Source organism: Propithecus coquereli, unplaced genomic scaffold (assembly GCF_000956105.1).
Source record: "Propithecus coquereli isolate 6110/MARCELLA unplaced genomic scaffold, Pcoq_1.0 Scaffold10, whole genome shotgun sequence".
Classification (NCBI taxonomy): Eukaryota; Metazoa; Chordata; class Mammalia; order Primates; family Indriidae; genus Propithecus; species Propithecus coquereli.
This window is the reverse complement of record NW_012133858.1, coordinates 6,933,922-6,955,360: the sequence shown is the minus strand read 5'-3', so window position 1 is coordinate 6,955,360 and position 21,439 is coordinate 6,933,922. Positions and strand designations below refer to the sequence as shown.

At 44.6% G+C, this 21,439-nt stretch overlaps 1 protein-coding gene and 1 pseudogene across 1 annotated transcript in view; one reads left to right on the top strand and one right to left on the bottom strand.

Annotated features, from left to right (window-relative positions):
• Positions 1-797: 797 nt before the first annotated feature.
• On the bottom strand, positions 798-10,707 carry LOC105806527 (annotated as a pseudogene).
• Positions 10,487-21,439, top strand: part of LOC105807185 (tumor necrosis factor receptor superfamily member 10A-like) — a 22,468-nt gene continuing 11,515 nt past the window's right edge. Inside the window, exons 1-2 of the mRNA XM_012640499.1 lie at positions 10,487-10,810; positions 17,207-17,309. Of these exons, the coding sequence (XP_012495953.1) occupies positions 10,706-10,810; positions 17,207-17,309 (208 nt within the window). The 5' untranslated portion in view covers positions 10,487-10,705. The remainder of the gene's footprint in view (positions 10,811-17,206; positions 17,310-21,439) is intronic.

Sequence of the window (21,439 nt, the reverse complement as noted above, 5' to 3'; positions counted from 1 at the left end):
GTGAAATCAGAACATACGCAGTCAGCCAAAGGAAAATAAAAATAGAAAGTAGTGAATGCTTGTGTCAAATGAGGGGTCGAGGTAATAGCTGCTACATTTGCAAGGGCAGAGAAACCTTTGGGATGAAAGGGAGCAAGGATTGTAGCCTAAGGCAATTGCAAAAAGGAAAGTGGAGAAGATAAAAGAAGATGGTCGCTTCGCTTCGGGAGTGAGGCCTGGGTTATAAGGAATGTGGCAACAAGCACATGTCACGGGATGAGCCAGAAATACTAACTGCACCAGCTTGACGGGCAGTCGAGGGGAGGGTCTTCACGTAAAAGGAAAGTAAAAGGTATAGTCAGAGGGGCTGGTAGAGATCAGACCATGGGAAGGTCTTAAACATCAGACCAGGAAGTCCAGCCTTTACTATATCATAATCTAAACAATGAAAAGGTGTTAGAAATGTGTAATGTGCTCTTCTTCCACGTGCTGCTACCTTTGATCAAAGAACCATTCCTGTGGTTCTCCTGAAACTAGAGCGTGATCACTGGGTAAGTGTTTGCTACAGGGAGGGAAAGGTGATTGACATGTTTGTGGGTTTGTCAACTGCATTTGTAATTATTTTATTTCATTTCTTAGGCAAGGTGATGAAGACATTGAAGTATGCTGTATGATTTTTTATGCCTTTTGGTGTGTCTAAAAAAATTTGCAGCTTAAAAAGAAAATTAGAATAGAAGAAAAGGAGGGAAGGATGGAAGAAGAGAGTAGGAAGGAAGACGGTACAATCACCCTAGTGGGTAGACAGTTCACAAGATGTCTCAGAATCCACCCTGTATTCCAGTAGGGATCTGGACCTGTGTGGTTACTGCTTCCATCGACCTCTTGGTGCCCCTGCAATAAACCAGTGTGACAGAAGAGAGGAGGGTATGGAATGACAATCAGAACTCAGTCTGGGAACGTAGGCACAGCATTCAGAAAAGATAGCTACAACTTTTAACAGCCCAGTATATGCCAGGAGCTACTCCTGAACTCACTCTAAAACATTAAGCATGTCTAATATATATTACCATGCCCATTTTATGATAGGAAACTGAGGATCAGGGGGCCACGATTGTTCCAGGTAGTAAAGAAGACAGCATGGGTGCCTACCACTTCACTGCCTGGATGTAAAATGCCCACTATAAGGAATGTCACTAAATGTTTATAAAAATTTTTTTTTTTTGAGACAGAGTCTCACTCTTTTGCCCGGGCTAGAGTGAGTGCCATGGCATCAGCCTAGCTCACAGCAACCTCACACTCCTGGGCTCAAGCGATCCTTCTGCCTCAGCCTCCCGAGTAGCTGGGACTACAGGCATGTGCCACCATGCCCGGCTAATTTTTTCTATATATTTTTAGTTGGCTGATTAATTTATTTTCTATTTTTAGTAGAGATGGGGTCTCGCTCTTGCTCAGGCTGGTTTCAAACTCCTGAGCTCAAACAATCCGCCCGCCTCGGCCTCCCAGAGTGCTAGGATTACAGGCCTGAGCCACCGCGCCCGGCCCTAAATGTTTATAAAAATTTTTTGAGTTTTATTGACAACTCCCAATATCTTGAGATTGGACAAGTAGTGGTCTTTTTAGTACATTTCCTGAATAGATTTGCTGCAATAGTGGTAAGAGACATTGGACCCACCTCAGTCCCCAGGTGACTGTCATCCAGAGTCATCTTTGCCCCTTTTCTTTGACTCCTTATATTCAGGTTTTACTGTCTCCCATCATGAGTCTGTTATTTCTCAGCTTTCCTTTTTAACTCCCTGCTGAATCACCATAAAGTTCTACCATAGGTCTACCAGCTGTCCGCCTCCCGCAGGTGTTGAACCCACGCCCACCTGCCCAGCACAGAGGGCACCAGACCCTCCCATTTAGTGTGTTTTGGTGACACTAGATGAGGGTCACTGCTCGACAACACAGTGTTGCCTGTGAACCAGTCTCACTAGCTGATAGATTTTTCCTTTCAGTGGAGAAGTGTTTCATAATAAGGGTTCTTTTACCTTTCTTTTTATTTTGCATCCTCAAATCTGAAATACACTGTAACGGATTCTTGTTTTTTTTTATGTACATGTTATTTTATTGTATTAGTTTCAAAGATGGAACAAATAGCAGGTCCTGCCCCACCCCCGACCATGGCCCCTTTATATGCAGAACACAAATCACAATGTATTAGTCAAACAAAAGCAAGCTCTAGTGTTGCCTTTTCCCCATTCCCCCTTCCCACCTTGTCCCAGGTCGCCCAGCTCTCCCACCCACACCCTACACTCAGCTGGGTATAGTTGGGAGGAGAATCCATGCTAAAATAGTTACAGGCATCAGCTCCTTTGTTCTTTGGGAAGGGTTCAATACACCACAGCAGGGGGAGTCCCAGTAGCTTGCAGGTTGGGAATAGTCCTGGGACTCCATAGTCTGGACAGGAAAAGCAAGGCCAATTCTCCAGTGGGTGTAACTGCAGTGACAGACCTAAGTGGGTGTCCTGTTACATCAGACTATTTAGAGAAAGGACCAAGGCTCTATACTGAAAGCAGACAGACATTCATAAGCGTGGCTACATGGACCTGACTGAGCTACCAATCCTCCAAAGCTTTGTTGCTAAAAGCCAACCATAGATTTAAAATTCAAACATCCTACCTGCACTAAAATTCAAACTTCTGCCCTATAACAAATTTTCATCTTCTTCCTTCTTACTCAAACCCTATTTGACTATTTTAGGGACAGTCCTGAGAAGGAAAGTCTCATCACAAGGAGCTATTTACTCGAAATGTCCAAAACCAGAGAAAGACCTTGACCTTAACACTGCAACCGCTGTGACCCCCTGATTCATTGAGCACATTCCCCTCATGAGCTGACCTTACCCAGATGGCTTTCAAACAAAATCTAACATGGAACCTAATCCATAAACTCATGCTCTGGCTGCAGGGTATTCCCCTCCCTGTACCCATCAAAGCCTTAAGGCTTCCTGAAGTTCGGTTCAAAGCCATTAACTTCCACCTTGCTGCTCTCACCAAAGACTTCCCTTGGCTCTTCTTCTCCACATCCTACCTTCCTTTGGCAGGATAGCCCTCTAAGTCCCACCTCCTCCAGGAAGCCTTCTGAGACTACTGCTCACAGAAGCTGTCTTCTCCCCAAATCAACTCATTCAACTACACTTTACATGTATTGGTCCCACCATATATGATTGCTAAACCTTCCACATTACTGCTTCACACTCTGATTTACTTACTACTTAATATGATACAGGAGATAGGTTGGATTTTTTAAAAAAAAGACCATTTTTAGAAATAATTTTATAAATGTTTCTTCTTACAAAAGAAGAAACGCATGTAGAGAGAGCATCCAAATTACTAGTAAGGTGAACTCCAGCCCTCCTTTTCTGCACTGGGAAAACAGAACAGAGAACAGGAAAAAGTATTCCATCTTGCACTTAGTTCTTTCCACATACGCACTCAGTTTTTCAAGTAGAGTTTCTATTCCTTTGCTGGTGTTTTTGTTTTTGTTTTTTTTTTCAGTGTGGGAATCAGGCTTTTTAGTCCAGCTTTGACTTTGTCCGCAACTTCTTGGTCAAAACTCTGGAGAAGGCTAGAAAGAATAATGACACCTCGATTTACACTAGCCCAGGACTTCAGGTTCTTCATATCAACATGCTCTACAAGTGTTTTTGCAAAACAACCTTCTCTTCCATTTCCTTTCATCTCTTTATCTTGCTCTATTAACCACTTCGGAACTAGATGTCCTGCAGGATGTTCTGCAACGTGAAGCTCTCCATCCTTGTCACCAGGATGTAGTTCTGCTGCTGCCAGGCTGGCTCTGGCATTCATGGCAGGCTGAACGTCTCCAGTCGCAGATCCCAGAATGTTGGAAACCGACACAGACACACAGGCAGACTTATCTAGCAACACCTCCTGGGCACACCCTTGCAGGTAGCTCAGTAAAGCTGGAGAAATGGATTCTAAGAGTTGGCATCTGCGGATCTCTGCATCTTTCTTACTCTGTGCATTTCCATCTCCTTTTTGCAGAACTTCAGTGATTTCTCATACTGTACGTGCAGGATCTCTGGGGCTTAGTAAATACAATAAGACCTTCCTTCCATATTTATCATTTACTATGTTAAGCAAGGAATTGATAATTTCTGATATGATTATCTGCTTCACAAGCTCAGTATCATCAATACAATCAAATGACGCCAGTAAAACCAAATGGGAGTATTGGCCATTAGCCACTTTTCAACATAAGTCTTCATTGTTTTCACAGTCACTTTCCTGTCCGTGGGGGTGCACGCCACAGGCAGTGCATGGCCACTCTGGTGCCATCATGTGTGCCTGCCAAGTATACCACCGCTTCCCGGATGGCTTCAGTCATTTCTGATCTGAGTTTGGGAGGTGCATAGGTAAAAAAGTCGAAGAATACATTATGCACCAATGAGTGTGCTTCATCACAGCTTCCTTTTGGGCCACTGGAGTTAGAATTTATTTCATTTCATCCATTACAAGCTCTAATTTTTCTGTCTGTACCTCTCATCCTTTTCCAGAGTTGAGTGATCTGCTGTCTTGTAAAGCTGAAATGTGTTCCTGTACAGCTCCTCTGTCCGCATGTTCCTCTGTTCTACAATGGTTTGTCATCGTACGCGTACTCCACGGTGGCCGAGGCTTCTGCGTGCCACAGCATCTTCCTCATGTGGCCTTTAGAACTTCTGATTATCTCCGTAATCTGTGGTTTACTTCCAAACATAAGAAATTTCTTAACCATGTTTCTGGAATATTTGGCTTTACTTAATTCAACCAAATCATCTCACAATTCTTCAAAAGGCTGTTTTCTCCGTTCTTCATTACCATACTCAGTGTAACGCTGGGTCACATGTGTTGAATCGTATGCAAATGCAATGGTTTTAATTTTCCCTTGGATCAACTTCTGCAAGTCACTCCTGAACTTTGTCACAGTTTTTTCTTCTTAAAATCTCCCAAATCTGTTTTGCTCGAACAACAACATCATAGTTGGTTTTATCACTGAGTTGCCTGCTCTGCTTCAGTTCTTTCTTCTTCTTTTTGAAGTCATCCCATTGTGAACTAAAGTAAAATCTTAAGGCTCCCGACACTGGCTGACTGAATGGACCCCTTGGCCAAAGGGATATCCTAAAACTAAATTTCCTGCCAGGAGGATGGAGGTTATTAGTGCCTCATCATGCCCCCCTCCCTTCTTGGAGACATCCTTTGTACCCCATTAGCAGGCCTATGGGTATGCAAGACAAACCTGCAGGTCCTCAATATACACAACAAATATATGTCCAGTGGCTTGTCTCTGATTAACAGACCTCCTTATCTTAAAACATTCCAAGCCTTTAGACAAAGCTTCATGTCTTTAACCAATTACAAGTCAAAGAATCTTTAAACCCACCTATAACCTGTAAGCATCACCACTGCCCCTTCGAGATGGTCCATCCTCTCAGGCCAAACCAATGTATGCCTTCCATGTATTGTTTTATGACTTCACCGTAACCCCTATCTCCCCAAAATGTATAAAATCAAACTATAACCCAACCAGTGGTATTGGCTCACACCTGTAGTCTTGGCTACTCGGGAGGCTGAGGCAGGAGGATCGCTTGAGGTCAGGAGTTTGAGGTTGCAGTGAGCTAGGCTGACACCAGGGCACTCTAGCCAGGGCGACAGAGTGAGACTCTGTCTCAATAAATAAATAAATAAAATTATTTTACAGAGCGTTAGGTTTGTTCCAGGTGGGAACCGGAAAAATATGATAAAGTCTGTGAAACAAAAGCTGTGGGAGTCTGGAGAGCCCAAGGTCATAAATCTAAGGTCAACCACAGACAGCCAGCAGGGATGCTGGCATTTCTATCCCACCTGATAAGGACTGAAGCTACTCCCCTCCCTTATCTCTGTAGGTGTTACTCACTCCCTCTCCATAAAACAAGGCTTTCCCCTCTCTTGGTGTGGACATGTTTTTCACCTCCACCCATCTGCACCCAGATGCTCAAAATAAACAGCATTTTGCTACACATGAGGCTTCTTTCTCTCTCTGGCTCTGGTCCTAACAGAATGGCTTCTTTTCCGTTGACACCATTTGGGTTTCTTGGCTGCTGATGCATCACTTTCACAATCTGGCTGGAATTTTCTCTTCTTGTTGAACTTATTTGTCTGCTGGACTTTGTTCTTCAGTGCTTTGTCTCCTTGCTGCCGGTTCTTGAACTGTTTCACACTCTTTTCCCCAGGTTTAGTGGTACTTTTCTCAAAGTTCTTACATGTCATTTTAGATCCACCTTCCTTAGCAACTTTTCTTGGGAATGACTTTGAAGAACCAGAATCATTTAGCTTTTATGAAATCTGTTTTTTTCTTGTGATGCCTTTGTACTCTTTCCTGTGATTTTTTTTCCCCTTTGACTTCCATTTGTAGCAACTTGTGCACCTGGGGCCCCTGTAAGAGATTCTTGATAGAGCTTTTTAAACAAAGTATTTGTACATACATTGTATCATCAATTCCTCACACACTCTGTGGGATACAAAGCCCAGCACTATGGAATCTCCCACTGGCAGATCCTGCCTATTCCTCTGAGGGCCACTGGCCATGTTTGTTCCTGTCACTGGACAGGCTGCCTCCCACAGTCCTTTCCTGAATGAGGAAGAGGGGAGGACCGTGGGCAACATGGGACGTGTGGGAACAGCACGCAGATATCCAGGCCCAACCTAGATATTGGCAGATAAATTAATAACAGAAAGTAGAGGGCTGGATGTGGTGGCTCACACCTGTAATCCTAGCACTCTGGAAGGCCGAGGTGGGAGGATTGCTTGAGTTTGAGACCAGCCTGAGCAAGAGTGAGACCCCTGTCTCTACTAAAAATAGAAAAAATTAGCCAGGCATGGTGGTGCATGCCTGTAGTCCCAGCTACTTGGGAGGCTGAGGCAGGAGGATCACTTGAGCCCAGGAGTTTGAGGTTGTTGTGAGCTGGGCTGACGCCACGGCACTGTAGCCCGGCGAACAGAGTGAGACACTGTCTCAAAAAAAAAAAGAAGAAAAAAAAGAAAAAGAAAAAGAAAGTAGAGGAAGACGCAGGGAACCCTGAGGAGTAGGATGGACAAGATTTGCTAACTATTTGGTCCTAACGAACAAGGGAGATGGGGCACTCCAGGGTGACTTGGACATGTGTCTCTGAGCCTGGTGACAGTATGGCATTGCCATAACATGAATGGTATCCCCAGATTACAAAATCCAGGCCCTGTTGCCATGAAGGAACAGAGAGTCATGAAGATAAAACAGGATTTGAGTTACTTATAGAGTATTTGTACTACATTATCATAGCTTGGCCACATCCATTTTCCTGGATCCCAGTATGTTTGGGAGGTGGGGGGAAGCTGTTTGCTCAGACATATGGATGACTTTGAGGAGTTCAAGACTTCAGTGGAGAAAGTAACTACAGATGTGGAGAAATCACAAGAGAAATAGAATTAGAAGTAGAGCCTGAAGATGTGACTGAATTGCTGCAATCTCATGATAAAACTAGAACAATGAAGAGTTGCTTCCTATGGATGAACAAGGAAAGTGATTTCTTGAGATGGAGGCTACTTCTCGTGAAGATGCTATGGACGTTGTAGAAATGACAACAAAGAGGTAGAGGCTGTGGAAGAAAAAAAAAGAAATGACAACAAAGAATTTTTAAATATTACATAAACTTAGTTGATAAAGCAGTGGCAAGGTTTGAAAGGATTGACTTCAATTTTGAAAGAGATTCTACTATGGGTAAAATGCTATCAAACAGCATCGCTTCCTACCGAGAAATCTTTTGTGAAAGAAAGAGTCCATTGATTGGCAAAATTCACTGTATCATTTCTAGAAATTCCCACAGCCACCACAACTTTCAGCAACCACCACCCTGATGAGTCAGCAAGCCATCAACATCAAGGAAAGATCCTCCACCAGCAAAAAGATTATGACTCCGAAGGCTCAGATGATTATTACCATTTATTAACAATAAAGTATTTTTAAGTTAAGGTATGTGCATTTTTTTAGACACAGTACTGTGGCAAACTTAATAGGCTACAGTATAGTGTACTCATAACTTTTATATGCACTGGGAAACCCAAAAATTTGTGTGATTCACTTAATTGCAATATGTACTCTGTTGTGGTAGTCTGGAACTGAACGTGCAGTATCTTCCAGGTATGCTTGTATTTTCGAAATTAACCCTTTATCTGGTGTATGGTTCAAAACTATTTTCTCCCATCCTGTAAATTGTGTCTTCACTCTGTCGATTGTGTCCTTTGTTTTTCATAAGCTTTTTAGTTCAATGTAATCCCATTTGTCTATTTTTGCTTTTGTTGCCTGTGGATGTGGGGGGGTTATATCTAACAATTCTTTGCCTTTCCTGGGACATTTCTGCCGTCAAGAACAGTGCCAGGGAGAGGGGGCCCCAATCTACACAGCCTCCTACCAGTTAGAATAGCAGCTCTCCCTTTCTGAATCTCTCACCACACTTCCCATTACAGCCTTTTCTCAGCCCATCTTAGCATGAAGAAAATCTGTGCAACTGTTAAAAAAAAAGAGAGAGAGAATTTCAAGGACAAAGAGGAAAAATTATTCAAGCTATTTTGTGAAATAAAAAAAAGCAAGAACTTGAAGAACAAATTTAAAGACTGTGAATCCATTCTTTTCTGTATCTTCGAGGCATTTGTAGTACATGCTGAGAGAAGATTCTGGAAGAATTTAAATTATGAAGGGCAGGTTAGATTATGGGATATTAATGTTATAAATTCAAAGTTCTGGGTTTTGAAATATGTTTATAAAAGCATATACACTTTGTCAACAGAAGACTATAGACTTAGAACAAATACACTCAACCAGAACCTTAGCCTAAAGATTCTTCAGAGCTTGCTTTCCAGGATTAAAGAGGCATTCCTGACCAGGCGGTGTTAGTAGACAATTCACTTCATACACTATGCACCGGGCAATGACTGTACCAGGACAGGTTGCAGGGTTTCTGCAGAACATTCTCTGTCTCTGCCCATAACATCCAGCATCCTAGGGTGATATAAACAATGTCTGCACTACTTGACAGTTCTGCTTTAACACTAGAGGAGTCTTTTTCAAAGATCACATTCTGTCACCTCCTGCCCCACCAGCATTCAGCAACACACCCTCACTTGTAGTCCTCATCTGAGGCTCCAAAGACTTTGGGGTGCAGCAGGCAAAAACTCAGCAAGGTCAGTCAAGTTCAAGCCTTGAGGAGAAGAGGGGGGAGTTGCCCAAGGTTAGACAATTGGTTCAGGTTAGCCCAGAAAGTTGTGCTCAGCTCTGGAAGCCACTCCCAAGCCTCCTTGCCTCCACTGGACCTCAACACTAGCGCCCACGAGGTCGGTCCCCATCACCTGTGTCCCGGCGCTGCAAAACTTCACCGGGCGTTACGACCAAAGGCACCGGGGTTCCCTTCCCTCCTACCCACTTTCCAGACCCTCATTCGCCCCGTGAGCACCGTGAAGGCGGGACCTTGACTCTAGTGGCCTTTGGGATGCTGGATCCCTGCACCCTGTGCCTGGCACAGCGCTGGGTGCGGAGGGTCGGCTGGAATGGCCTGACCCACATGGGGTTTCCTCGCCGAGGTCCATTCAGTTTCCTGCGCCAAGTTGTCTCCCATGGTCCTGCCTCCCAAGGGCTTTCAAGAATCTAAGAGGAAGGAATATCCAAAAGACAGGCTGGATTTGGATCCTTTGTCTTGCCTGACATCAGGAGCAGTCAGGGCAGATGACATTTAACTGACATCGAAACTGGAGACCAAAAGATGAATGACTCCCTTGCAAGGTGATGATCGGGGAAGGATGTGGCAGTCTTTCAGTGACCCGCGGTCACCGCTGTGTCCTTCATCCCGCCCACCCATCCGTTCATCGAGCACCTGCCGGACGCCAGCACCCGGCTGCTGAGCTGCTAGGGCCGGGCCCCTGCCCAGGAAGCTTCGCTGCAAAGGAACTGAATGCAGCGGCGTCCGTGCCGGGTTGCTGGGGCCCGTGCGGGTGGGAGAGGGAGGCCGAGGGGCGGAGTCCCGGATCAGGAGGGGAGGTAGTTCGGGTTTGAGAACAGGAGGGACAGGTGCCCTGACGAGAGGGCGGATCGGGTCGCACCTGGAATCCCGACTCCGAACGACGACCCTGTTCACAGCGGAGGCGCAGTCCTGGGAGGCGACCCCTTCCCCGCCCCACCCCAGCTCACCTGGCGCTGACGGGACCCAGTAACAACACGCCCAGCGGCTCAGCGTGTTAGTTCCTGTCTCCTCCTCTCCCCCGCCCTGGAGGAGGCGCTGGCTCTCTCTCTCTCTTTTTTTTTTGTCGTCCAAGCGTGTCAGACACACTGGCTCCGCCCCGGCCACGGGGTGTAAAAGTTCAGTCGGCGCGAGCTTCGCCCAGGACAAGCGCAACGCGGGTCCTGCGCACGCCGCGGTCCGCCCGCCAGACCCGCACGGTTTTCTTTTTCTTTTGTCGTTTGTTTTTCCTTTTTTTGAGACAGAGTCTTGCTCAGTCGCCCCGGGTAGAGTGCAGGGCGTCATCGTGGCTCACTGCGGGACTCAAGCGACCCTCCCGCCTCGGCCTCCCGGAGCGCTGGGATTACCCGCCTGGCCGCCGCGCCCCGCCCGCCTGCCGATTCTGATCCACTTTGTAGTTTGACCCTCGGCGCCGCGCCGGGGACAGGAGCGCTCCGTAACGCCATGGGATTGGCCCCGGCACGGCGCGCCCCGAGACCCAGTCGCGAGCTGGAAGCCAGGTCACTGGTCTGGGTCAAGACCGTGGTCATCATAGGAGTCCTGCTGTCGGTGAGTCCCCGCTGCGGTCCGATGCTCGAGGAAAGTGCGCCTGGTGCTAGGAGGGGCAGGGGGAATAGGGGACAAAGACGGGGTGCCTGGCCCGGGCACCTGTGGTTCGTCCGGGCAGGACGAACCTGTACCGGAGTCCGGGAAAGAGCCGGGTCCCCCGCAACCGTCAGGACCTACCCGGCCGCGAGGGACAAGAACGCGCTCTGGGCGGCCTCGGAGCGGATTCCAGGAAGGAGGGAGGGCCTGGCCCGGCGGGAAGCTGCCCAGTGAGCCATGAGGAGCCACGGCCTGGTCGTCTGCCTTCCCTCTTTCCATTTTTCCTCCCTCTGTCCCTTTCTTCCTCCCTTCCTCCCCCCTTGTGAATTTTACTTTCTTGGGTATTGAATTTTGTTGTGTTTTTGTTTTGTTTTTGAGACAAGGTCTCACTCTGTTGCCCCAGCTAGAGTGCCGTGGCGTCATCATACCTCACTGCAACCTCAAACTCCTGGGCTCAAGCCATCCTCCTGCCTCAGCCTCCTGAGTACCTGGGACTACAGGGGCATGCCACCACGCCCAGCTATTTTTTTCTATTTTTAGTAGAGATGGGGTCTGCCTCTTGCTCAGGCTGGTCTTGAACTCCTGGCCTCAAGCAATCCTCCCACCTCAGCCTCCCAAAGTGCTGGGATTACAGGCATGAGCCACCTCACCTGAGACTAGTTGTGTTGTTCTTTTAAAATGCATTGGGTATTGGGATCAGTTTGATCATGTGATTTTAACTTTTAACTTTCTATTTTATCTTCAGTGGCTTTAGCCAGCACACCCCCATCATGAGGTGTGTCCACTATGGCATCAGGAACATGAGCGATTCCCAGTCCTGGGTGGGCCTGGATCTTAGACATCTGCTGATGTCTAATGGTCTCCCCTCACTGGTGGCTTCCTCTCTGGCACAGTCAGTCTCTGCAGACATTGGGTGTGCCTCTGCAGGGCTCCAGAGTTCTCTGTGCGGCTGCTTTTCCGGGTCTCTGCCCTGCACTCAGCCCCTGGGAGCTCCTGTCTGTGGTCGCCTCCCAGTGCTGCATCCTGGATCCTGTTCTTAGATGGTGAGCTGAGGCCACCACTAGGCTCACCTCACATGGCTTGGTGGACAGTTATCCACCCACGAAGTAGATGACGAGCTCTTAGCTCTGGGAAAGTCTGTGTGTGGGGTTGGGGGAGGACAAAAGAGCCCTGTGTGGATTTTGCTTCCTGAGAGACCACAGTCTGGTGGAGGAGGTGATGCCAGAGACCTAAATAATTCTCAGGAAGCACAAGATGCTACCATCTTTGCCTCCCCCACACTTCCCCCCACTCTCCCCACTTCCAGAGCAGCTGTGAGGCCTCTAAGGATGCCTTTCCTCCATATCTGACTCCGATGGAGGGGTTCGCAAGGCCCCTCAGTTATGTTATTGTTGGCCTGGAGAATGTGGCGTGATTACAATAGCACTGAGAGCCATGACTGTGGTAATCAGCTCATGTGCTTAAAGTGCCCTGTTCTCAGCACTTTATATACTTATTAACACATTTAATTCTCACAACAACCTCACTATGCAGGAACTTTGATTATCCAGGGCAGCTCTAAGTGTGTGGGTGATCTAGAGAAGAAAGAAGAGATTGCTTGGGTTAATTTGGATGTTGTTTTGGTTTTGAGACAAGCTATCACTCTCGCCTGGGCTAGAGTGCAGTGGTGTCATCATAGATCACTGCAACTTCACACTCGTGGGCTCAAGTGATCCTCCTTCCTCAGCCTCCTGGGTAGCTGGGACTATAGGTGTGCAATTCCTTGCACAGTGTGGTCACCAGAAGCCAGATGTGTCCTTTCTGAGGGAATGAATAACTTGGATTCTAGGATGCCCGCACTAACACTGATATTACGTCCTCACCCTGGTCGTAGAGTGTGTTTAATGTGAGAGGTGGAAAGTATGACAGGCAGGTTGAGGAGAGAACAGACGATCTGAATAGAATGCTGAGGATAGTCCAGGCCAGAGTCAACAGGGACATCCCTGATCCTATCAGCACTTCAAAGATAATTGGTTGCCCAGTGGACAGTGGATTAGATGGGTGACCTCAGAAGTGGCCTGGGCAGCATCAGGGATGTGTGCTGGTGGTTAGGTTGAGTGGTCACGTTGTATCATCCTGAAGGAGGGAGTGGCAGCCAGTATGGATCTGAGGGCGATGATTGTGGTAAAACAGACAGGTGATACGATGAATTTGGTAAGAAGAGGAAAAGAGATTCAGGGTGGATTCTAGTTTTCCTAATCTGAGAGTTGTCTGAGGTCATTAACAAAAAAGAAAGAGTAAATGGGCATAAAATGGCCTTAAGAATTAGGAATCTGGGCCAGGCACAGCGGCTCCCGCCTGAAATCCCAGCACTCTGGGAGGCCAAGGAGGAGGGATTGCTTGAGCTCAGGAGTTGGAGACCCCATGTCTACAAAAAATATAAAAATTAGCCAGGTGTAGTGGTGCCATGCACCAGCTAGTCCTAGCTATGTGGGAGGCTGAGGCAGGAGGATCGCCTGAGCCCAGGAGTTGGAGGTTGTAGTGAGCTATGATAACGCCACTGCACTCTAGCTGGGGCAACACAGCGAGACTCTGTCTGAAAAAAGAAAGAAAGAAGGAAGGAATGAATGAAGGAAGGAAGGAGGGAAGGAAGGAAGAAAAAAGAATTAGGAATCTGAATGTGATTTTGGAGACAGTATGGACATGTCATTGGCAGCAGACCTGCAGTACACAAAAGGCTAAATGACGATTTTAGTCTGAATAGAGATGACACAAAATGGAAACATGAATCTTAAGAAAGGGAGGAATATGGTTAGAAAATATGAAGGCACAGATAAAGAACTATTATTTCCTCTTTATTTGTTGAAAATATACATTATCAAATACTATAACAGTGTTTGTGGGGTTTGTAATATATGTACATGTCCAAGACAATTATAGCAAAGGAATGGGGGGTGGTGATGAATGGACACACATTATTCCAAGTCTCTTACATTTTACATTAATGTTACAGTGTTAACTCCACAACTAATAATTAAAATGAATGAAATATTGATGCTGTGACAATATGAGTGAATTTCAAAATAACTATGTTGAGTGAAAGAAGCCACATAGAAAAGTACCAATACTGATTTCCACTTATGAAATTTATAGCCAGAAATGTTTTAATTACAAAAAAAGAAAGATCTCAAATAAACAACCTAACTTTACAACTTTAGGAGCTAGAAAAAATGAACCAAACCCAGAAGTTAGCATTATAAAGGGAATAATTATTAGAACAGAGATGAATAAAATGGACAATAGAAAAACAGTAGAGAAAATCAACAAAACCCAACATTGGTTCTTCAAAAACATTAAGTGAATTGACAGACCTTCAACTAGATTGGTTATGAAAAAAAAAAAAAAAACTCTAATTACTGAAATCAGAAATGAAAGAAGGGGAAAAAAAGAAAAAAAAAAAGAAATGAAAGAAGGGACATTCCTACTGATTCTACAAAAATAAAAGGGAGCCCAAGATAATACTATGAGCAACTGCATACCAGCAAATTGGAATTGGATAACCTGAATGAAATGGACAAATTCCTAGGAACACAAAACCTACCAATACTGAATCTCAAAGAAATAGAAAATCTAAATAGTCCCATAACTGCTAAGGAGGTAGAATCAGTAATCATAAATCTCTAGACCAAAAAAATCCCTGAACCTGATAGCTTCACTAGTGAATTCTAACAAACTTTTAAAGAAGAGCGTATACCAATGCTTATCAAACTCTTTCACAAAATTGAAGAGAAGGGAACCTTTCTTAACTCTTTCTATGAGGCCAACATTGCTCTGATACCAAAGACAAACAAAGACACTACAAGAAAAAAAAGCTACAGATCAATACCCACAATTGATGCAAAAATCCTCAACAAAATACTAACACAGAGAATTCAACAGTATGTTAAATGGATCATACACCATGACCAAGTGGGATTTATTTCTGGAATGCAGGGATGATTCAACAAATGAAAATCAAGCAATTTAATACACCACATTAATAGAATGAAGGGGGAAAACATGTGTGATCATCTCAAGTGATGCAGGAAAAGCATTAGATAAAATTTAAAACCCTTTCATAATGAAAATCTGCAACAAACTAGGAATAGAAGGAAACTACCACAACATAAAAAAAGCCATACTAGAAAACTCCACAGTTTTCTAACATCATACTCAATGGTGAAAGACTGAAAGCTTTTCTTCTAAGATCAAGAACAAGATAAAGATACCCACTTTTGCCACTTCCACTCAACATGATACTAGAAGTTCTAGCCAAAGCAATTAGGCAAGAAAAAGAAATAAAGGCGTCTGAATTGTAAAGGAAGAAGTAAAATAATCTGTTTCCAAATCCTATGATCTTATTTTTAGAAAATCTGAAAGATTTCACAAAACAATTAGGACTGTCAAAAATTAAATCAGATCAAATTAGAAAAATTTAAAAAGTACATTATCACATAATAAGAGAAAGTACAGATAACAATCTGGGATACTTAAACCAAGTGGTAAGAAGCTTGCCTTACAATACTTATAGAATAGTTTATAAAGCATAGAGGAGGAAGTATTTTGACGTTTTCAAAAAACCAACTCGTAGTTTAATTGATCTTTTGTATTGTTTTTTCAAGTCTCTATTTTATTTATTTTTGTCCTGATCTTTATTGTTTCTTTCCTTCTGCTAACTTTGGGCTTAGTTTGTCTTCTTTTTGTATATCCTTGAGGCATAACATTAAGTTGTTTATTTGAGATCATCCTTCTTTTTTGATGTAGGCATTTATTGCAGTTTTCTCTTAAAACTGCTTTTGCTGTATCCTGTAAGTTTTGGTATGTTGTGTTTCCATTTTCATTTTCTTAAGATATTTAAAAATTTCCCATTTAATTTTCTTTATTGACTCACTGGTCATTCAGAAGCTTTTCTACTCAAGTCCTTTCCTCATTTTTTAACCAGGTTGTTTGCTTTTTGTTGTTGTGATTGATGAGATGGAGTTCTTTATATATTCTAGATAGTAAACCCTTGTCAGATATATAATCTGCAGATGTTTTTCCCATTCTGTGGGTTGCCCTCTCACTCTGTTGATTGTCATTTGATGCACAGAATTTTTTAGTTTTTACATAGTCCAGTTTATCTATTTTTTTCTTATGTTGCCTGTGTTTTTGATGTCATATTCAAGAAATCATTGCCAAATCCAAGGTCATGAAGAATTGCTTGTATGTTTTCTTCTAAGAGTTTGATATTTTTCACTATTATGTTAGATTTTTGATCCATTTTGAGTTAATTTTGAGTTAATTTTTATATATATGTAAGGTAAGGATATAAGCTTATTATTTTCTTATGAGTCAATGTCCAGATTTCCCAAAATGATTATTTGAAAAGATTGTCCTTTCCCCATTAAATGGCATTTGCACCTTTGTCAAAAATCATTTGACCATATACAGTCATGCACCACATAACAACATGTTTTGGTCAATGGTGGACCACGTACATAATGGTGGCCTTATATGATCATAATGCCATAATTTTACTGTATCTTTTCTATGTTTATATATGTTTAGATACCCACATACTTACCATTGTGTTATAATTGCCTACCTATTCAGGACGGCAACATGTTACAATTTGTAGCCTAGGAGAAACAGGCTATACCACATAGTCTAGGTATGTGGCAGGCTACACCGTCTAGGTTTGTGTAAGTGCACTCTATGATGTTGGCACAAAGACAAAATTGCCTAATGACTCATTTCTTGTAGCGCATCCCTGTCATTAAGCAATATATGACTATATGAGAGCATTCATTTCTGGGCTCCTCTATTCTATTCCGTTGGTCTGTATGTCAGGCACCTTTTTTAAAATTAGAAGTTCATTATTTAATATTCGATCCTAGATCCCAATTTTTAAAAAATTTTCATATAGTGTAACCTTCATTTGTACAAATGTGTGTGTCTGTGTGTAGATGCCAGAGAGAGAGAGAGGAAGAGTATTCATATATATGGTCAAATAGTGGAACTACGTGAGACAAAATATTGATGGATGCTATCTCTAGTTGAGAATATCACATATGGTTTTTGTGTTCTTCTAAAAACTTGCTCACATTTTCTGGAATAAACATGTGTTCTTTTATAATAAGAGATAAGGATAAAGAAGAGCTTTTCAAGTATATGTTACCTGGCTAGCCCTGAAATGTGAAGGGACAAACTTAAATACAAAAGAATGTTGGAGAATTTAGAGCTGGAGGAAAGATGGAGGTTCTGTTTAGTTTGGGCACCTGGGGTGAAGGGAATGTGAGATGGATCCTGGGTGGGGTGAGAGTCTGGAACCCACTCATGTCCATCCCTGCTTTGACCCCACAGGTCCTAGCTGACTCTGCCGCCACCAACCAGGACAGGGCTCCCCAGCAGATGACTGCACTCCAGCGATGGAGGCACAGCCCAGAGGAGGATTTGTGTCCACCAGGTACATTCTCCAACCCTTACTCCTCCTCTCCTGTTTCCATGAGCTTCCAGGTTTCTGCTTCCTGAACTCCTGGTTCTTTATTCCACAGGGATTTATTGGATGCCTTCTGTGAGTCAGGCACTGTGCTAGTGGATGGCAGGGGGCCCTGTGCTCCTGGAGCCTTCCTGCTGGGATGGAATGAATGTGGTCAGAGAGGCTGGCAGGAACCTTGAGGGATCATTGAGTAGGTCAGAGAAGGGCTTGGTGAGGCCTCCTGGGGATGGTGACGGTGGGCTGGCATCCCAAAGTGGGCAGGACCAGCGGTGCAGAAAGCCTGGAAGAGAGCTCCTGAGAGGGCCCCACAGCAGCGAGTGCCCAGGGGGCAGGGGCTGGGGGGAGGCTGCTGGGGTGAGTGGAGGGCAGAGAAGTCAGGGGGACAAGAGGGGGCAGGTCGCACATGGAGGAAGTTGGGTTTTATTTTGTGCGTGATTCACTTTGCTGGGAAGTTTTCAGTAGAGGGCTGCCAGGACCCGATTCGTACTTTTAGTGCCTACGCCTGGATTGAAGGAGGGCAAGACAGGACGCAGGTGGAGGGCCTTGTCGGGGGCGCTCCCCTGGGCATGTTACATGGCGGGAGTCTCAGCTCCATAGGGTCATCTGAGCCCTGGGGGAGGCAGCCGTGCCTGTCGGAGCTGCTTGACTGTTGTGTTTGTCTCACAATTGTTTCATTTTTTCTGCACACATGCGAGGTAGAAACAGATCGTCTGCTGCACCAGGGGCTTCTGGAGCTGGCAAAAGTAGCATGCTGTGATTTTTACAAACCATTTACGAATTTGCGTTTCATTACCGGGCACCACAGGAAAGGCTGCCCCTCCCTTCCAGGAAGGCAAACCCTCCTTGTACAGGAGAGCTTGTCAAGGGTCAGATCGTGGAGAAGGAAGTGCCCAGGCCAAAGCAGACACACACATTGAACTGTCAACGTGCCTATTGCTGCAGTCCAGGATGGAGACAAGGGAGCCGAAGGAGTAGGAAGGACGCTGGATGTATTTGGGGTGAACTGTCGGCACTTGAGGATGGATTGTATGCAGGGAGTGAGGACGAGTGAGGCACCAAACCCAACTGCTCAGGGTGAATTGAGCCTCTGAGGAGACAGTGTGTGGCAGGGCCAGCAGTACATATTTGGGGACCCCGGCACATAAGTGATTCTTGAAGCCTCAGTCTTGTGGGGTTCCCCAGAAGGATATTGTAGATACTGAAGGGAGGGGGCACAAGGACCCGGACACGGAGGTGCCAGTCCAGGGGACAGGTCAGCGAAAGGGCTGGGAAGGAACTGTCCATGGAACTTGCATCCCGGAAGGGGGAGAAGCTTCCTCGCACAAGAGTGGGCACCACACGCCAAGGATCCAGACGCAGAATCTCCTCTAAATTTGCATTTTTTTAGGGTGAGTGAGGTTGAGGATCTGTTCATGAGGCAGAAATGGTATCTGCCACTCTTTTTTTGTTTGTTTTTTTTTTTGGGACAGAGTCTCTGTTGCCCTGGGTAGAGTGCAGTGTCGTCATCATAGCTCACTGCAGCCTCCAACTCCTGGGCTTCAGTGATCCTCCTGCCTCAGCCTCCTGAGTAGCTGGGACTACAGACATGGGCCACCATGCCAAACTAATTTTTCTATTTTTTGTAGAGACTGAGTCTTGCTCTTGTTCAGGCTGGTCTCAAACTCCTCAGCCCAGGCAATCCTCCTGCCTCAGCCTCCCAGAGTGCTAGGATTACAGGCAAGAGCCACCGCACCTGGCCAGTGGAAGAGTTTAAACCATTTTTTGTTTAACATAATTACTGGGAAGGAAGGACTTGTTTTTGCTTTTTAGCTATTTGTTTTCTTTATGTCTTATATATTTTGTTCCTCAATTCTTCCATTACTGCCTTCATATATATATATATTTAGTGGTTTTCTTGTGTATCATTTTGATTCCTGTGTTCTTTGCACCTTGTGTGACCATTAACCTAGATCTTAAGGACATGTGTGTGGTATGGAGTTGACAAGGGGTAGACTTGTGATGGTTAATTTTATGTCTCAACTTGGTTAAACATTATTCTAGATGTTTCTGTGCAGGTATTATTTAGATAGGATTAACATTTAAATCAGGAGACTTTGAGTAAAGCAGATTACCCCCATGATGTAGGTAGACCTCATTTAATCAGTTGAAGGCCTTAATAGAAAAGAAACTGACCTCCCCCAAGGAAGAGGCAATTTTGCCAGGAGGTGGCCTTTGACTTGAGCTGCAACTCTTCCCTGCTGGCTTACCCTGTACCTTTTGGATTTGTCAGTCTTCACAATGGTGTGAAGCAATTCCTTAAGATAAATCTCTCTCTGGAGAGCCCTGACTAATACAGAATTATTAGACTGTACTTAATCTCCAAGTAAAGGCAATAACAAGGTCACACTTCTGCCTAACATGATACAACTATTCTGTATACAGCCCAAAACACACTAACCCTTTCTCCAGAAGAGAATGCAAAGTCCTTGGATGTTGTTTACTCTTCTCCTGTCTATCCTGTAACTTAAATACTGTGATGTAAATTAACAACACTTAAACACTATGATGTAAAGTCAATGCATCTTATGTTATATAAAGGGATAAGAGGGGGAAGAAAACAAAGATATTTGCTTAACATATATCTACACACAAAAACATAAGCATAACAAAGGAAGAAATACTTATAACAATAACAGTCTTTGTTTCAGTAACTGGTCATGTATTAATAGTTATAGCTGATATTAGCTGGTGTTTATAATTACCTCCTTTCACTACCCATTGTGTATTCCTTTTGCCTTCACCAAGCACCTCAGCTGGTGATGGCTCTATGTCTGGTAGCGTGACCCAGGGTTGCTGTAGATTTCCATTGGCTTTAATCACAGGGCATGGTGACACCTTAGTGTCACCACTAAGAGATGCCCTAAGGCTGCGGTCTCCAACCCCCGGGGCCTCAGACAAGTACATGTCCATGGCCTTTTAGGAACTGGGCTGAGAGAGAAGCTTCATCTCTATTTGCAGCCACTCCCCATCACTCGCATCACCTCCTGAGCTCCGCCTCCTGTCAGATCAGCGGTGGCATTAGATTCTCACAGGAGTGCAAACCCTACTGTAAACTGTGCATATGAGGGACATAAGTTGCGAGCTCCTTGTGAGAATCTAATGCCTGATGATCTGACAGGAGGCGGAGCTGAGGTGGTGATGCTAGTGCTGGGGAGCAGCTGCAAAATCATCCCAAACCCCATCCCCACCCCAGTCCGTGGAAAAATTGTTTTCCATAAAACCAGTCCCTGGTGCCAAAAAGGTTGGGTACCACTGTCCTAAGGAATCTCCTGTATTCCAGCATATTCTTTTTTACCTCCACTGTTCAACCAGTCTGATATCTCCCTTGGTAGTCAGGATCAATCGTCCCAGTAAGTAACTTTTTTGCCCGTTGATTCAGAAGCATGAGGAACCCAAAGAGGCCAGGTAGCAGTCTTAACTTCAAGTCATTGATATAATAGATGAAATCATTGTTGTGTCTCCTGGTGAAACTTGGGAACTAAGCCCTTGAGGCCAGCAAAGCATAAAGTTGCAGGAACAGGAAGCAAACATTTTGCTAGTGGGCACTGAGGATAATAGTGAGTGGTACCACTCCCATTTGCATCCCTTGATTCCTGGACCTGTGAATCCTGGCTATAAAAATAGCAATTCTCCTCCTTCATATTGTTGTTGTCATAGACACATTCTTGTACACCGTGTGATCATCAACATAGATTTATAATTATTGTTTTATGCATTTGCTTTTTAAACCATATGGGTAAAAAAAGAGGATTTACAAACCAAAGGTACTATAATACTGTGCTGTGGACTCAATCTTGTCTCCCGAAATTCATATGTTGAAGCCTTTCCACCCAATGTGATCATATATGGAGATGGTGTCATTGGGAAGTAATTAGGTTTAGATGAGGTCATGAGGGTAGAGCCCTCATGATTGTATTAGTGCCCTTTTTTTTTTTTTTTGAGACAGAGTCTCACTCTCTTGCCTGGGGCAAGTGCCGTGGCGTCAGCCTAGCTCACAGCAACCTCAAACTCCTGGGCTCAAGCAATCCTACTGTCTCAGCCTCCCGAGTAGCTGGGAC